General features: G+C 31.2%; 1 protein-coding gene and 3 long non-coding RNA genes across 4 annotated transcripts; all 4 read right to left on the bottom strand.

Moving 5' to 3' along the window:
• Positions 276-1,076, bottom strand: LOC18612061. Its single transcript, XR_001927752.1, has 2 exons — positions 548-1,076; positions 276-469 (listed from the first exon to the last, which is right to left on the bottom strand). It is a non-coding gene; the product is annotated as an uncharacterized LOC18612061 (long non-coding RNA).
• LOC108661197 (glycine-rich protein 5-like) lies at positions 6,866-7,201 on the bottom strand. The gene has a single exon (XM_018117163.1). The coding sequence runs from the start codon at positions 7,199-7,201 to the stop codon at positions 6,866-6,868; it is 336 nt and encodes a 111-aa protein (XP_017972652.1).
• LOC108661912 lies at positions 12,071-12,594 on the bottom strand. Its single transcript, XR_001927809.1, has 2 exons — positions 12,362-12,594; positions 12,071-12,307 (listed from the first exon to the last, which is right to left on the bottom strand). It is a non-coding gene; the product is annotated as an uncharacterized LOC108661912 (long non-coding RNA).
• Positions 12,661-13,191, bottom strand: LOC108661890. Its single transcript, XR_001927789.1, has 2 exons — positions 12,952-13,191; positions 12,661-12,897 (listed from the first exon to the last, which is right to left on the bottom strand). It is a non-coding gene; the product is annotated as an uncharacterized LOC108661890 (long non-coding RNA).

Here is a 17,536-nt window from a genome sequence, read left to right as displayed (position 1 = left end):
GACAGCATGTAATTTGGTTTTTATTTTTATATTTCACTAGAACTAAATTCTTGGAGTCAAATACTTTAAACATAGCGTGTAATTTTTTTTTTTCAATATGACATGTAATAATTTTTTTTTAACACGAGCACTTGAATATGAAAATATTTCATTATGAAAAAATTTATTCAAAAATCTTTTCTTTGAACTAAAAACAATTAAAATTAAAAAGAGAATTATTTTTGGAAATACCTTTTTCTTTGAGGATTAAAAAAAGATCGTTCGATTCATGTATCTATTTTGGAGGTAAGTGCCAATCTTTATTATTCAAATAAAAGTGAGTAAAAACTAGAAATTTTCTCTAACACTAAACTTGAAAGCGAAGAGAAAAGCTCGAAAAAGAAAAAGCACACATGGCAGACAACAAATGAAAACCGCAAAGCTCGTACTATCTCTTCAACATAAGCAAAAGCCAAAGAAAGCACTGCGACTGCAATACCAATTCCTCCTGCGGAAATTATTAGCCATATGAAAAACACAAAACAAAAACCATCATCTCTAATTTTACCTTTCAAGGATTAATTGCCCCCACCATCGCCGCCTCCGCAACCTGCACCACCATCATCACCTCCATGATGCCCATGCCCATGCCCACTGCCACCGCCACCGCCACCGGCATCAGCAGTGTTCATTGCGTGATTGTAATTACTTGTCCTCTTCTTGCGAGGTTTGCCAGATTTAGAGTCAGAATCATGGCCACAAGCTAAAATGACAATGGATATAATGGAGAGAGAAAAATGTAGTGTGGATGTGGTTGACATGCCTTATCTTTTTGATAAAAAAAACAATGGTCAACTGTATGTCATGTTTCCCAAAGAATCTCAACTCTCAAGCTCTTGATAGTGGGCTTCAACTATATGTAAGATTAGAGAGGATTCACAGCAGACCTGACCCATTCCTCTTTCTTTATTCTCAGCTTCCAAGTTCATTAAACCAAAATAAAAGAATAAAAATGAGGGTAAAGGGGCAAGTGGAAGGCTCCTTACAATTGGATGAGATTATTCTGCATTTACATATCAGACAATATATGGTACCATAAGATGTAATTGGTCTTTCTTTCTTGCCTCAAGTCGTTACCTTACCCTTCATCTTTTAGTAGGAAGGAAAGATAAAGGACTCAACTTTTTCCTCCAAATCTATATCACCCCATTTCATTTGCTAGTTATTTGATAAAAAACATTTTTTGTTTCACTTTTTTTTTTTGTTAATAAAAGTGTCAATCGAACAATTCGAGTCTCCTCTCATGAATTCCAAAAAAAAATACATGTATATAACAAATATAAAGTACAAAACTTTAATTGATCAACACAATAAAACTCAAAAAACTTAATTACACTTTTGAGAAAATTAAATTTTGCACACAAAATCAAGTTTTATGACAAAAAAAAATACTATGATGTTGAAGTTTGAATTTTTTTTTTTTTTATTGAAAACAACCAAAGTTTTAAGTTAGACCAAAAGATTCTTTCTTAACATTAAGTCATAGGAAAATAATAAAGAAATCAATAGCGATATTTGCTTTTTGTACAATTAAAAGCTAAATTTATTGCAACCTGAAATTTGTTTAAATCATTCATCTTCTAAGATTTTAACTTATTAATTTTTCAACTCTGAGAAGCCTATGAAATAGCTTAACCCCAGACTATATTTAATCGTAGTTACAAAGGCATGGACATGGATGCGGTGCTACTATATATTATCAACAAATCTCATATAACATATAAATACAACAAACCAGCTTTTCAGAAAAAAAAAATGGCCACTGTACCAATGCATTTGGGGCTACAAATTATTTATCATATTTAACTTCAAAGCTTTTTTTTTTTTTTGTTACGTAAAGACTTTATTGATAATACAAAAAACACTTGAGTTGCAGGTGGTAACAAAGTAGAGCCTGGTGAATGCAGAACAGTACTCACAGATGCATCCAGAGCCTCCCCTGCTAGTCAACTCCTGTTATACTCTTGTCAAATGCGGATAAACAACAATACAGGCTTCTCTTTCCCAAACATCCCTAGCAGCCAGTTCCTACTCAAACCACGGCCCCCAGTATACACAGACATTACTTCCACATAAATTTACAAGTCCAAACAACGCTACCACCAGAACATGGGCAACACATCCATAGAGATTTTGGCACATATATCTTCGAGCAACACAATCACCAACACAAATAACACAGCCATATATTCACACAAATTCGACAAACCTTTTAATTACAAAGTTATTAATCGTTGCTGTTGAAATTAATCAATGACGCACATAAATTCAGATATCCTCAGCAACCACCATCGCTGCCACCCCCACAACCTCCACCCCCGCCTCCACAACCTCGACCTCAGCCCCCACAGCCTCCACAACCTCCACCCCCACACCCACAACCTCCACCACCCGCACCATGATTATGGCGAGGCTTTCCAGAGTTGTTATCACCACAAGCGAAAATGACCATTGAGATAATTGAGAGGGAGAAAACAATCATGCAAAGCAAGAAAAGGCCTCCAGAGACCCCTGCTTCCCCTCCCGCGCCACTGCCACCAAGATTTACCAACTCCCTCGCCATTTTTCTGATCCTTGTACCTTATTTTATCTTGCTCTGTAGCATATATAAGTAACTAAGGCCTGTTCTTAGTTAATTCATACAAGCTAATGCCATGCATTGATCTATCCTAGCTCGCTTCTGTAAGTACTACGCGTGTATGACAATCAACGGAAACTCGGAGAAAGAAATCATGAAGGAAAGTAGTGGGAGAGAAGGATCAGAGGGGTGAGTAACGCCCAAACCGAGAACAAGTGCAAGGAGGAAAAGCCAATTGAAGAAATACTCACCAGAAAGTTAAAAAGGAATGAGCAGTAAGAGTGAGGAAAGGGTTAGAAGGTGGAGAAGTAAGAGTCAGGGGAACAACAAAGCATCGACATCGAAAGCAAACTCAAAAAATAAAAGGAGAAGAAATTTGAAGACTGAGGCTGAACTGGATACAAGGAACGATGAGAAAGGAAGTCAAGGGGAGGAGTCGGCTTCTGACCCAGATGTTAGGAAGAGGAATTCGATAATACGGAGAGAAGCGGAAGAGATTTGGGAATGGAGTAAGAAGGTGGGATTGACTTTTAGGGAAGAGAAGGAGGATGTGTTACGGAAGATTATGGAGTTGGAGGCTGCGGACAGAGGATGGGATATTCAGGACGTAGTTGATGAACCGTGAGACCTCGGTGGCGGTGTTGTTGTGGATGGAAGCTGGAATTGCTAGATAATTTGGGGTTGGATTATTTGTTAAAGGGTGGTATGTTGATATTAGTTTTTCGTGTACTTCTGAAGTGAGCAGCCGCCAATGTCTTTTTTGAGTGGCTGCTTGTGGCAATTGTACAAATCTCCTTCATACAAGCCGGCCTTTTTATGCTAGTAGGAGCCTTGAGCCGTCCAGATCACAGACTTGCTTTCGCATTCTGATTGTGTGGTTAATAAAATTGTTTTTCAAAAAAAAAAAAGTTTCTAATGAGATTTTCTTTGTTATAGACTTTTCGCCTTTCTATATTCTGTTCAAACGGATAACCATAGAGATTTACGTTTTATTGAAAGAAAAAAAAAATTCTTGAAACGTTTTTTTATCTTTATCCAAAAGATACATTCAAAGTTGGTTGACTAAGAAATAATGATTTTGAAAGATTTCACAAATCAGCCAATCGTGGTAAGATAATTATATAATATTATTTTCTAATTAGATTAAAATATGAAATTTCATGAAATATTCTTTTATCTCAATCTGATAATTACATTTGGGTAAGGTGATATGGTTGCTCGGAAGTTGAGATGTTGTAAGGGACAATCTGAGCTTCCTGCCTATCCTATAAAATTCAAGTGCCATTGCGTATAGATTCCTGTTTTCTTTGCCTTTGATCTCGCACGGCTGCTGAGCAGAGTACTTCTCTTTAGGGTGTCTGAGCTAAGTCTCTTCTAACTGTAAATTTTTGTATGTCTTTGAAACTCTGTGTAGAGGTGAGAGGCTATTGAACCTCAAGTTATGAGGGGGTGCTTTACAATAGTACCTATATGAAGCCCTCAAACCAGGTCTTTCGTTTATACCATTAGCAGTCCTCTCCTTTCAAGGCTACAGACTGTCAATGGCATCCTGGAGAAGGCAATCAATGAAAATCGATATGCCATTTTTTTTTTAATGTAGTAGCATTAATAGTGCTAAGTTTAAAAGTTTAATTTCAAGTCAATTTTCTTTAACCTTATGTTCAAACAGAAATGTTACTATTTTATCAGGAGATACACATGCTTTAAATCAATTCTTTCTATAATAAGTACTGATTGTACTGTTTAGCTTTGTCAATTCACTTAATCTCCATGCATGGAATTCTGAAGTTAAAAACTATGAAAAGTTGCTCAAGCATTCAGATTCCTCCCTCTATTCGGGGAACAGTCTACATGACTTTCTTCCCAAACTACAACATGACACTCGAAGGATCCAACTCTCCTTATCCAGCACTATAGCATAATGTTATCAAAAAGGAAGATGACAATAGGCACCAAGAAGATAGACTTGTTCCATATGTACCTTCAAGATGGACAATATATAACGCAGCCACACATTGTCTTAGAACTTCAGTCATTCTAAGATGAACACCTTACTAAGATATGTGATATATTTATCACCATTAACATTTTTCATCACGTATATAAATTAAAAACTTACTGTGTGACATGTATTTCACTTGTAAGGATAATAATTATCATACAATATGAATTTCATACAAAAAGCATAACACATTTATGACGAATGAGATAACAATTAAATGGACGTAGACATTACTTTTATACCACACAGAATTTTATTAATAAAAAAAATATTTAATTTAAAATTAATTGCTTATAAAGTAAAAGAAGTATTTCTTAATTCTTATATTTTAAGGAACTAAGATACTCCCAAATTCAATAAAAAAAAGGAATTAAGATCCTCCTCATTTAATCTATATATACGGATAGTGGCAAGTCATATAATTCTTAATGATACAAATTCTATGGTGTCCAAATCAGTTAATTACATGTTTGAACATTAATTCTAGTTTCCTTTACTTCTCAAATGTTGATATTATTGGCCTTTCGTATTCTAATTTTCTAAATATAGTGATGTACCAAAAGAAAATGTAAAATGTCGTTTTCAAACAAGGAATGAAATAATTTCAATGAACCTTCTTTTATGTTTTTTTTATTAAATTGCATATGTTGATATCTAAAACTTAGGTAGATAGAATGCAAATGATGTTGATAAATTCTTATATGAAAATAATTAAACCAGAATTAAATTGAAAATTGCAACTTGTTTATTCATATAGAGTTCAATAAATAGATTTATAAAATATAAAGAATCAACCAAAACTTATCTATAGAAAATTCCATGTCACTTTGTTAAACTTTTAGTTGAAATCAAATAAAACAAATATAAAATTAGATTAAACCCATTAGATTTAAAGGTATCAAAACATTTTATTTATTATTGAAATGAGACCTCATCATGATCCCATAATGATTTTAAATTTATAGAATTTGGCTACGATTATCACCGACAAAAATTACTGATAAAATATCTTATCGATAACAGGGTAAAGTTACCCTTCATCTTTTTGTAGGATGGAAAGATATTGGACAGAACTTGTACTAATTCCAAATTTATATCACCCCATTTGATTATTTGCTAATTATTTGATAAAAATTTTTTTTTTGTTTCACTTTACTTTTTTTATAACCAAAGTGTCAATTGAACAATTCGAGTTATCCTCTCATGAATTCAAAGAAAATTATAATAAATTTGAAGTACAAAGCTTGAATTGATCAACACAAAAAAACTCAATAAACATAATTACAATTTTGAGTAAATTAAGCTCGAGTCCAAAATTAAGTTTTAAAATTTAAAAAATACTGTGACGTTAAAATTTGTAATTTTTTTATGGAACACATCCAATGTTTTAAGTTACACAAAAACATTTTTTTTAACATTAAGTTATAGTCAAGTAATAAAGAAATCAATAGAGATATTTGCTTTTTGTACCAATAAAAGCTAAATTTATTTCAACCTGAAATTTATTAAAATCATTCATCTTCTAGCCTTTAAAAAAAATCATTCATCTTCTAAGTTTCAAAGTTATTAGTTTTTAAACTTGGAGAAGCCTATGAAATAGTTTAACCCCTAACTATATTTATCATAGTTATAAAGGCATGGACATGGATATGGTGCTACTATAGATTATCAACAAATCTCATAAAACATATAAATACAACAAACCAGCTTTTCGGAAAAAAAATTGCCACTGTACCAATGCATTTGTTGCTACAAATTATTTATCATATTTAACTTCAAAGCTTCTTCTTTTTTTTTGTTACGTAAAGACTTTATTGAAAATACAAAGAACACGTGAGTTGCAGGTGGTAACAAAGCAGAGCATAGTGAATGCAGAACAGTACTCACAGATGCATCCAGAACCTCCCCTGCTAGTCAACCCCTGTTATACTCTTGTCAAATGCGGATAAACAACAATACACGCTTCACTTTCCAAAACATCCCTAGCAGCCAATTCCTACTCAAAACCACAGCCCCCAGTATCCACAGACGGTACTTCCACATAAATTTACAAGTCCAAACAACGCTACCACCAGAACATGGACAACACATCCATAGAGATTTTGGCACATATATCTTCGAGCACACAATCACCAACACAAATAACACAGCCACATATTTACACAAATTCGACAAACCTTATAACTACAAAGTTATTAATCGTTGCTGTTGTAATTAATCAATGACGCTCATAAATTCAGATATCCTCAGCAACCGCCACCGCCACCGCCACCGCCACCGCCACCTCCCCCACAACCTCCACCGCCACCTCCCCCACAACCACCACCGCCTCCGCCCCCACAACCTCCGCCGCCGCCGCCACCGCCTCCCCCCCACCAACCTCCACCGCCACCGCCCGCCCAAAAACCCCCTGCACCATGATTAGGGCGAGGCTTTTCAGAGTTGTCATCACCACAAGCGAAGAAGACCATTGTGATAATTGAGAGGGAGAAAACAATCATGCAAAGCAAGAACAGGCCACCAGAGACCCCTGCTTCCCCTCTCGGGACACTGCCACCAAGAATTACCAACTCCCTCGTCATTTTTCTGATCCTTGTACCTTACTTTAGCTTGCTCTAGATAGCAGATATTTTTTTTTTTATTTCTTGAAAGGCAGCTCTATAAACCCCATAGGAGCTTCCAAGTTGAACACGTTGTGGCCTTCTTTGAATGACACGTGGTTAAATATTATTTTAAGTATTATATTTTTACTTATAAAGGATTTTCAAGAGATGACATGTGGCATTGTAATTTGTGTCTGTATGGAGGGTATTTTGGAGTTTTAATCAAGAGAATTAAAGGAAGGGTTTTTTAGGTTTTTGAACAACTTAGCAATAATTTTGATTTTTTATGTATAAAGGAAGGGTTTTTTAGGTTTTTGAACGAAAGGGAATGGGCATTTAAAGTTTAATTTTCACTACCATCTAGAAACTTCCCTTCTCTTTGGTTTTATAGCCTGTTTCATACATGTTTTTCTTTCCCTCATTCTTATTTTTCAGTCTGACGTTTTTCTTATCTGTTCTTCATTTCTTTCTATCTGCCTCTTCTTTTCTCATGTTTGGTTTTCTACGATTTTTTCCTTATTTTCTTTCTCTCTACCTCTTTGGTTTGCTTCACTATGGTATTTTGGTTTCTTCTCTTCGATTGTCGCGGCTCTTTTGTTCTTTCATCCATTATTTTCTATTGGTTTGGATTTGTTACATTTTTCGGGTTGTGCAGCCTTTTTGCTTCTTCAATCGGTTGAGATTTTCAAACCTTTTCGTATGGATGTGTTTTTCCTATATTTGTATTGATTTTGATTTCTTGTATTTTTCTGGATTTTTGTATCTATTTTATGCATTTTGGGTTCTTCAGGTGACTGAAGTTTTGAGATTGTTTGATTTTGATGTTTTTCTTTGATGTCTCTTTGCTTTTTTTGCTTCTTGGCTATGATGATAAAAACTTGATTTTTTATAAATATAATTTTTTTTAGAATAATTTTAAGTTTATTATAAGATTTTTTTTTATTTTGACTAAAAATTAAATATTAAAACGTGTTGTATTTTTCTCTTTTACAAAATTTTTTATACCAATTATTTAAAAAATATTTATAAATCCGCAGCAAAGCGCGGCCTCTTTCTAGTATGTATATAATTAACCAAGGCCTATTCTTAACAAATGAGATTTTTCTTTGCAATAAACTTTTCGCCTTTCCAGCATATTCTATTCAAACCAACGCGTTTTTTCCTTTTAACAAATATGAAGTTTCATGAAATGTTCTTTTATCCTAATCAGAAAGTTACGCTTAAAGCCACTTGACTAAGAAATAATGATTCCAAAATATTTGACAAGTCAATCAGACGATTAGATGGAGGCTGAATTGCTTGCTATGTGGCATCAATTAATATTGTTAAGTTTAAAATTGAAATTTCCAGTCAATTTTCTTTAATCTTATCTTCAAACAGAAATGTCAATATTTTATGCTTTAAATCAATTCTTAATAGAAAGAGATCTAGTTCACTAATTTGGTAATTAATTTAGGCTATATATATGGGATTTATTTATCATCATTAACATTTTCCGTTATGTATATAAATTATAGACTTATTATGTGACATGTATTTTTCACTTGTCAGAATAATAAATTATCATACAATATGAACTTCATACAAAAAATGTATCACGTCTATGATGAAGGGAGAACAAATGGGAGTAGACATTACTTTTATGCCATGTGAAATTTTATTATTAAAAAATATTAAATTTAAAATTAATTGATAATAAGGTGAAGAAAGTATTTCTTAATTCTCATATTTGATGCTCCTCGTGTAATCTAAAATAATTTATATGGATATCGGCGAGTCATATAATTGTTAATGAGACAAATTCTATGGTGTCCAAATCAGTAGTTACGTGTTTGAACTTTAATTCCAGTCCTAATCTTCAGTTGTCTTCTCAAATGTTGACATTATTGGCCTTTTATATTCTAATTTTCTATATATAGTGATGTACCGAAAGAAAATGTAAGAATGTTGTTTTCAGACGACGAATGAAGTAATTGTAATGAATCTTCTTTTGTGTTTTGTTTGATCATATTACTAATGTAAACATCTAAAATTTAGGTAGATAGAATGCAAATGAGTTGATAAATTCTTAATTGAAAATAATTAAACCAGAATTAAATCAAAAATTGTAACTTGTTTATTAATATAGATCTCATTAAATAGATTTATAAAATGTAGAGAATCAACTAAAACTTATCTATAGAAAAATTCATGTCACTTTGTTACACTTTTAGTTGAAATCAAATAAAATAAATATAAAAATAAATTAAACCCACACCTGATAAAATTTAAATCTTAGATTTAAAGGTATCAAAGCATCCTCTTTACTATTGAAATAAGACATCGTCAACGTCCCATAATGATTTTTACATTTATGTAATTTGATTACAATTACGCGAGAGATTACCTTGTAAGTGTCACGTTTGAGCTGATGCACTCTTGGTGTGTGTATGTGACTGTTCCCCCTAGATGTCCACGTAACCATAAGCCACATTGAACTTAGATAAAATTTTAAGTTAAGTGGATAAGATTTTTTCTTAAAAATCATAAAATGAAAACGAATTTTAAAAATCAAAACTGATAAATTAATAGATTAGTAAAATTTAATTTGAAAATCATTAATTGATCAATCCAATAATACTTAAAATGCTTAATTACACTTTTAAGTAGATAAAGTTGGAGAGCAAAATCAAATTTTACGACTCAAATGATGTTGAAGTTTGAATCCTTTAAATAGTTAATTTTTTCTCTAATGAAACATCCAATGTTTTAAGTTAGACAAAAAAGATTTTCTTTTTTTACAATAAGTTTATACTAAATTAATAAGGAAATCAATAGAGATATTTGCTTTTTGTACAAATAAAAACTATAACTATTTCAAGTGTTTACTGTTTGGAATACAGGTGGGATCTATAGGATTATCTTGCTTGGAGTAGTACACCTGTGGGACAATCAATTTATACCAGTTTTAGTCTTTCCGACCCTAGATTTTATTCAAACCAGTAACCATAGAGATATACTTTTTTTTTAATAAAAAAAATGAAGTTTCAAGGAATGTTCTTTTATCTTATTCAGAAGAGTTACATTTAAGCCGGGCTGACTAAGAAATAATGACTCCAAAAGATTTGACAAATCAATCAGACAATTAAATGGAGGCTGAATTGCTTGCTATGTGGCATTAATTTTTTTTTTTCCTCAAAGAAAGTCCATTATATGTAATAAGGAGATGGCTAAAAAGGTTTCAGAATTCAAGTTATTGAACTGGTAAAAAAATATTCACCTAGAAGCACCTTACGTAGCACCATTCAGTGAAAATAAACAACATAGTGCTTAGGGAAGATTCAGAGACAACATGTCCCTCCAAAAATAAGTGGAGTCATAAGGGGCTATAAGAATAAGATATATTTTCGCTCGGAGCTTCTCTCTCTAAATATTTTCTCTCTAACTCTTTTCTATTTCATTTGTCTTAATTATTTTCAATTATACTCTACCATTCATTCATTCTTTACCTATTCTCAATCTTACCCAATAATTTTTGCAATACAATTATTTTACCATCTTCCTATTATTTATATTTTCAATAATTATTATATTATTCACTTATTCTCTTTCATCCATTACAATACTTAATATTTCAAGATCTGTTCTTATTTTTCTCTTCGCCGTCTTTATTTATAATGCTTCCTCTCTCTTATCACAAAGAATATTTTTACAAATTTATCATGTGATAGGTATTTTACTTGTAAAGATAGTAGATTATCGTTTCATGCTAAAAGTGTAACACATGTATGATAGAGGAGAGAACAAATGGGAGCAGACTTAATGACTTTTACATGATGTAAAATTTTATTAAGAAAAAATATTTTGATAGAATTGCGAACTTGATCCTTAAGCACTCTCTCACTTTAGTACGATCATTTTTAGATAGGCAACAAGCCCACAATACCAAAGATGCTGGATTTTGTTTGGATTTTGGAGCCTGAATGATGCCCTTTGAACCACAACTTACAAGCTCACGCGCTCAGGAAGGGTTTACCTCGAAACCGGTTGATGCAGTAAAACTGAAGTTAATAAAATATATTTTAAATCAAAAAAATAAAATGAAGTGAGAATTTTTAAAGCGCATACAAAGATGAGTTATGAGTTTTAATGAAACAAATGATTTAATTTTTTGAATTTATCAAAATATTTGACAGAATGGAATATATCTATATATGTATATAATAAATGATGAAAGATAAAAGAAAAATATACCTTACAATTACATCGTTTGTATAAAAAAAAAAGGAATATTGTTGAAGAGAAAAGACAAAAGAAGGTGCACATATCATATAATCAAATTCTTAAATGAAAATAATTAAACCAGAATTAAATTGAAAATTGCAACTTGTTTATACATATAGAGTTCAATAAATAGATTTATAAAATATAAAGAATCAACCAAAACTTATCTATAGAAAATTCCATGTCACTTTGTTAAACTTTTAGTTGAAATCAAATAAAACAAATATAAAATTGGATTAAACCCACAGTTGATAAGACTTAAACCTTAGATTTAAAGGTTTCAAAACATTTTCTTTATTACTGAAACGAGACCTCATCATGATCCCATAATGATTTTAAATTTATATAATTTGGCTACAATTATCACAAACAAAAATTACTATAAAATATCTTATTGATAATATAATAAAGTTACGCTTCATCTTTAATCATTTATCTTTTAAATTTTGAACTTATTAGTTTTTAAATTTTGTAAAACTTATGCATCCGAACATTTGATTTATTAGTTAATGCATAATCTCCCTATTTAAAAAGTAAAGTTTGAATCCCTCCTTCTCTAATTATTAAAAAAAAAATCTGCAAAGATTATGAAATAGTTTAACCCCTGACTATATTTAATCATGGTTACAAAGACATGAACATGGATATGGTGCAACTATATATTATCAACAAATCTCATAAAAAATACAAATACAACAAACAAGTTTGTCAGGACGTTATAACTACAAAGTTATTAATCGTTGCTGTTGAAATTAATCAATGACGCACATAAATTCAGATATCCTCAGCAACCGCCACCGCCCCCACAACCTCCACCGCCACCTCCCCCACAACCACCATCGCCTCCGCCTCCGCCGCCATCGCCCGCCCAAAAACCACCTGCAGCATGATTCCGGCGAGGCTTTTCAGAGTTGTCATCGCCACAAGCGAAGATGACCATTGCGATAATTGAGAGGGAGAAAACAATCATGCAAAGCAAGAACAGGCCACCAGAGACCCCTGCTTCCCCTCTCGGGACACTGCCACCAAGAATTACCAACTCCCTCGTCATTTTTCTGATCCTTGTACCTTATTTTAGCTTGCTCTAGATAACAGATATTTTTTTTTTATTTTTTGAAAAGGGNTAAAGTTTGAATCCCTCCTTCTCTAATTATTAAAAAAAAAATCTGCAAAGATTATGAAATAGTTTAACCCCTGACTATATTTAATCATGGTTACAAAGACATGAACATGGATATGGTGCAACTATATATTATCAACAAATCTCATAAAAAATACAAATACAACAAACAAGTTTGTCAGGACGTTATAACTACAAAGTTATTAATCGTTGCTGTTGAAATTAATCAATGACGCACATAAATTCAGATATCCTCAGCAACCGCCACCGCCCCCACAACCTCCACCGCCACCTCCCCCACAACCACCATCGCCTCCGCCTCCGCCGCCATCGCCCGCCCAAAAACCACCTGCAGCATGATTCCGGCGAGGCTTTTCAGAGTTGTCATCGCCACAAGCGAAGATGACCATTGCGATAATTGAGAGGGAGAAAACAATCATGCAAAGCAAGAACAGGCCACCAGAGACCCCTGCTTCCCCTCTCGGGACACTGCCACCAAGAATTACCAACTCCCTCGTCATTTTTCTGATCCTTGTACCTTATTTTAGCTTGCTCTAGATAACAGATATTTTTTTTTTATTTTTTGAAAGGCAGCTCTATATACCATATATAATATATATATATATAATTAACCAAGGCCTATTCTTAACAAATGAGACTTTTCTTTGCAATAGACTTTTCGCCTTTCCAGCATATTCTATTCAAACCAACACGTAAGTTTCGTGAACTGTTTTTTTATCCTAATCAGAAAGTTAATTCAAAGCCACCTGACTAAGAAATAATGATCGCAAAATATTTGACAAGTCAATCAGACGATTAGATGGAGGCTGAATTGCTTGCTATATGGTATCAATTAATATTGTTAAGTTTAAAATTGAAATTTCCAGTCAATTTTCTTTAATCTTATCTTCAAACAGAAATGTCAATATTTTATGCTTTAAATTAATTCTTAATAGAAAGAGATCTAGTTCACTAATTTAGTAATTTAGGCTATATATATGGGATTTATTTATCATCATTAACATTTTCCGTTATGTATATAAATTATAGACTTATTATGTGACATGTATTTTTCACTTGTTACGATAATAAATTATCATACAATATGAACTTCATACAAAAAATGTATCACATCTATGATGAAGGGAGAACAAATGGGAGTAGACATTACTTTTATGCCATGTGAAATTTTAATTTTTAAAAAATATTAATTTAAAAATTAATTGATGATAAGGTGAAGAAAGTATTTCTTAATTCTCATATTTGATACTCCTCGTGTAATCTAAAATAATTTATATGGAAATCGGCGAGTCATATACTTGTTAATGAGACAAATTCTATGGTGTCCAAATCAGTAGTTACGTGTTTGAACTTTAATTCCAGTCCCAATCTTCAGTTGTCTTCTCAAATGTTGACATTATTGACTTTTTATATTCTAATTTTCTATATATAATGATGTACCGAAAGAAAATGTAAGAATATTGTTTTCAGACCACGAATGAAGTAATTGTAATGAATCTTCTTTTGTGTTTTCTTTTATCAAATTACTAATGTAAATGTCCAAAATTTAGGTAGATAGAATGCAAATGATGTTGATAAATTCTTAATTGAAAATAATTAAACCAGAATTAAATCGAAAATTGCAACTTGTTTATTCATATAGAGTTCATTAAATAGATTTATAAAAAGTAAAGAATCAACTAGAACTTATCTATAGAAAAATTCACGTCACTTTGTTACACTTTTTGTTGAAATCAAATAAAATAAATATAGAATTAGATTAAACCCACACTTGATAAAATTTAAATCTTAGATTTAAAGGTATCAAAGCATCCTCTTTACTATTGAAATAACACCTCGTCAACGTCCCATAGTGATTTTTACATTTATGTAATTTGATTACAATTACGCGAGAGATTACCTTGTGACTGTCACGTTTGAGCTGATGCACTCTTGGTGTGTGTGTGTATGTGATTGTTCCCTCTAGATGTCCACATAACCATAAGCCACATTTAACTTAGATAAAATTTTTTAAGTTAAGTTGGTGAGATTTCTTCTTAAAAGTCATAAAATGAAAACGAATTTTAAAAATCAAAACTGATAAATTAATAGATTAGTAAAATTTAATTTGAAAATCATTAATTGATCAACCCAATAACTCAAAATGCTTAATTACACTTTTAAGTAGATAAAGTTGGAGAGCAAAATCAAGTTTTACGACTCAAATGATGTTGAAGTTTGAATCCTTTAAATAGTTAATTTTTTCTCTAATGAAACATCCAATGTCTTAAGTTAGACAAAAACGAGTTTTTTTTACAATAAGTTTATACCAAATTAATAAGGAAATCAATAGAGATATTTGCTTTCTGTACAAATAAAAACTATAACTATTTCAAGTGTTTACGGTTTGGAATACAGGTGGGATCTATAGGATTATCTTGCTTGGAGTAGTACACCTGTGGGACAATCAATTTATACCAGTTTTAGTCTTTCCGACCCTAGATTGTATTCAAACCAGTAACCATAGAGATATACTTTTTTTTTAATAAAAAAAATGAAGTTTCAAGGAATGTTCTTTTATCTTATTCAGAAGAGTTACATTTAAGTCGGGCTGACTAAGAAATAATGACTCCAAAAGATTTGACAAATCAATCAGACAATTAAATGGAGGCTGAATTGCTTGCTATGTGGCATTAATTTTTTTTTTTCCTCAAAGAAAGTCCATTATATGTAATAAGGAGATGGCTAAAAAGGTTTCAGAATTCAAGTTATTGAACTGGTAAAAAAATATTCACTTAGAAGCACCTTACGTAGCACCATTCAGTGAAAATAAACAACATAGTGCTTAGGGAAGATTCAGAGACAACATGTCCCTCCAAAAATAAGTGGAGTCATAAGGGGCTATAAGAATAAGATATATTTTCCCTCGGAGCTTCTTTCTCTAAATATTTTCTCTCTAACTCTTTTCTATTTCATTTGTCTTAATTATTTTCAATTATACTCTACCATTCATTCATTCTTTACCTATTCTCAATCATACCCAATAATTTTTGCAATACAATTATTTTACCATCTTCTTATTATTTATATTTTCAATAATTATTATATTATTCACTTATTCTCTTCTATCCATTACAATACTTAATATTTCAAGAACTGTTCTTATTTTCCTATTTTCCTCTTCACCGTCTTTATTTATAATGCTTCCTCTCTCTTATCACAAAGAATATTTTTACAAATTTATCATGTGATAGGTATTTCACTTGTAAAGATAGTAGATTATCGTTTCATGCTAAAAATGTAACACATGTATGATAGAGGAGAGAACAAATGGGAGCAGACTTAATTACTTTTACATGATGTAAAATTTTATTTAAAAAAGTATTTTGATTATACTTGTCAAAATGGGCCTGACCTATTAGGTTGGTTCATTTTTTATTAAATAAGAGGTGGGTTGAGCCTGAAAATTTAGATCCATATTAAAACCAAGCTTAAATGAGTCAGCCCACCAAATCAGTGGGCTGAGGTGGGTCAACCCTATGAATCAAAAAATTAATTATTTTAATTATTTTAATAATTTTATATATTTAATTATATAAAATTAATAATTTAGTTATCAATAATATTATTTATTTTATATATTTCAATATATTTAATCTTTACTTATCAAGTTAATAATTTTAATTTATAAATTAAATCATAAAATAATTTTATTAATAAAAAATTTATTAAGTAAAATTATATAAATAATTTTTTTATAGAAAAAGAAATAGATTGACCCAACTTAACCCATAGACTAATAAAGAGTGAGTTGAGTTGAAATTTTGATGATTCATATAAAAATGGACTGATTTAGCCCAATCCATATTTTCTTAACCTATAAGAACTTGGACTGGACTGAGTCAGATCAGCACATCCTAACAGTTCTAATTTTGATAGAATTGCGAACTTGATCCTTAAGCACTCTATCACTCTAGTACGATCATTTTTAAATAGGCTACAAGCCTACAATACCAAAGATGCTGGATTTTGTTCGGATTTCGGAGCTTGAATGATGGCCTTCGGACCACAACTTACAAGCTCACGTGCTCAGGAAGGGTTTACCTGGAAACCGGTTGATGCAGTAGAGCTGAAGTCAATAAATTATATTTTAAATCAAAAAAATAAAATAAAGTGAGAATTTTTAAAACACATACAAAGATGAGTTATGAGTTTTAATGAAACAAATGATTTGATTTTTTCAATTTATCAAAATATTTGACAGAATGGAATATATCTATATATGTATATAATAAATGATGAAAGATAAAAGAAAAATATACCTTACAATTACATCGTTTGTATAAAAAAAAAAGGAATATTGTTGAAGAGAAAAGACAAAAGAAGGTGCACATATCATATAATCAAATTCTTAAATGAAAATAATTAAACCAGAATTAAATTGAAAATTGCAACTTGTTTATACATATAGAGTTCAATAAATAGATTTATAAAATATAAAGAATCAACCAAAACTTATCTATAGAAAATTCCATGTCACTTTGTTAAACTTTTAGTTGAAATCAAATAAAACAAATATAAAATTGGATTAAACCCACAGTTGATAAGACTTAAACCTTAGATTTAAAGGTTTCAAAACATTTTCTTTATTACTGAAACGAGACCTCATCATGATCCCATAATGATTTTAAATTTATATAATTTGGCTACAATTATCACAAACAAAAATTACTATAAAATATCTTATTGATAATATAATAAAGTTACGCTTCATCTTTAATCATTTATCTTTTAAATTTTGAACTTATTAGTTTTTAAATTTTGTAAAACTTATGCATCCAAATATTTGATTTATTAGTTAGTACATTATCTCCCTATTTAAAAAGTAAAGTTTGAATCCCTCCTTCTCTAATTATTAAAAAAAAAATCTG

This window comes from Theobroma cacao, chromosome 1, assembly GCF_000208745.1.
Source record: "Theobroma cacao cultivar B97-61/B2 chromosome 1, Criollo_cocoa_genome_V2, whole genome shotgun sequence".
Taxonomy (NCBI): Eukaryota; Viridiplantae; Streptophyta; class Magnoliopsida; order Malvales; family Malvaceae; genus Theobroma; species Theobroma cacao.
This window is presented reverse-complemented; position numbering and strand designations above follow the sequence as displayed.

Coding starts and splice junctions, on each gene's coding strand:
- LOC108661197 (XM_018117163.1), bottom strand. CDS start 7,201: ATGACGAGGGAGTTGGTAATTCTTGGTGGCAGTGTCCCGAGAGGGGAA.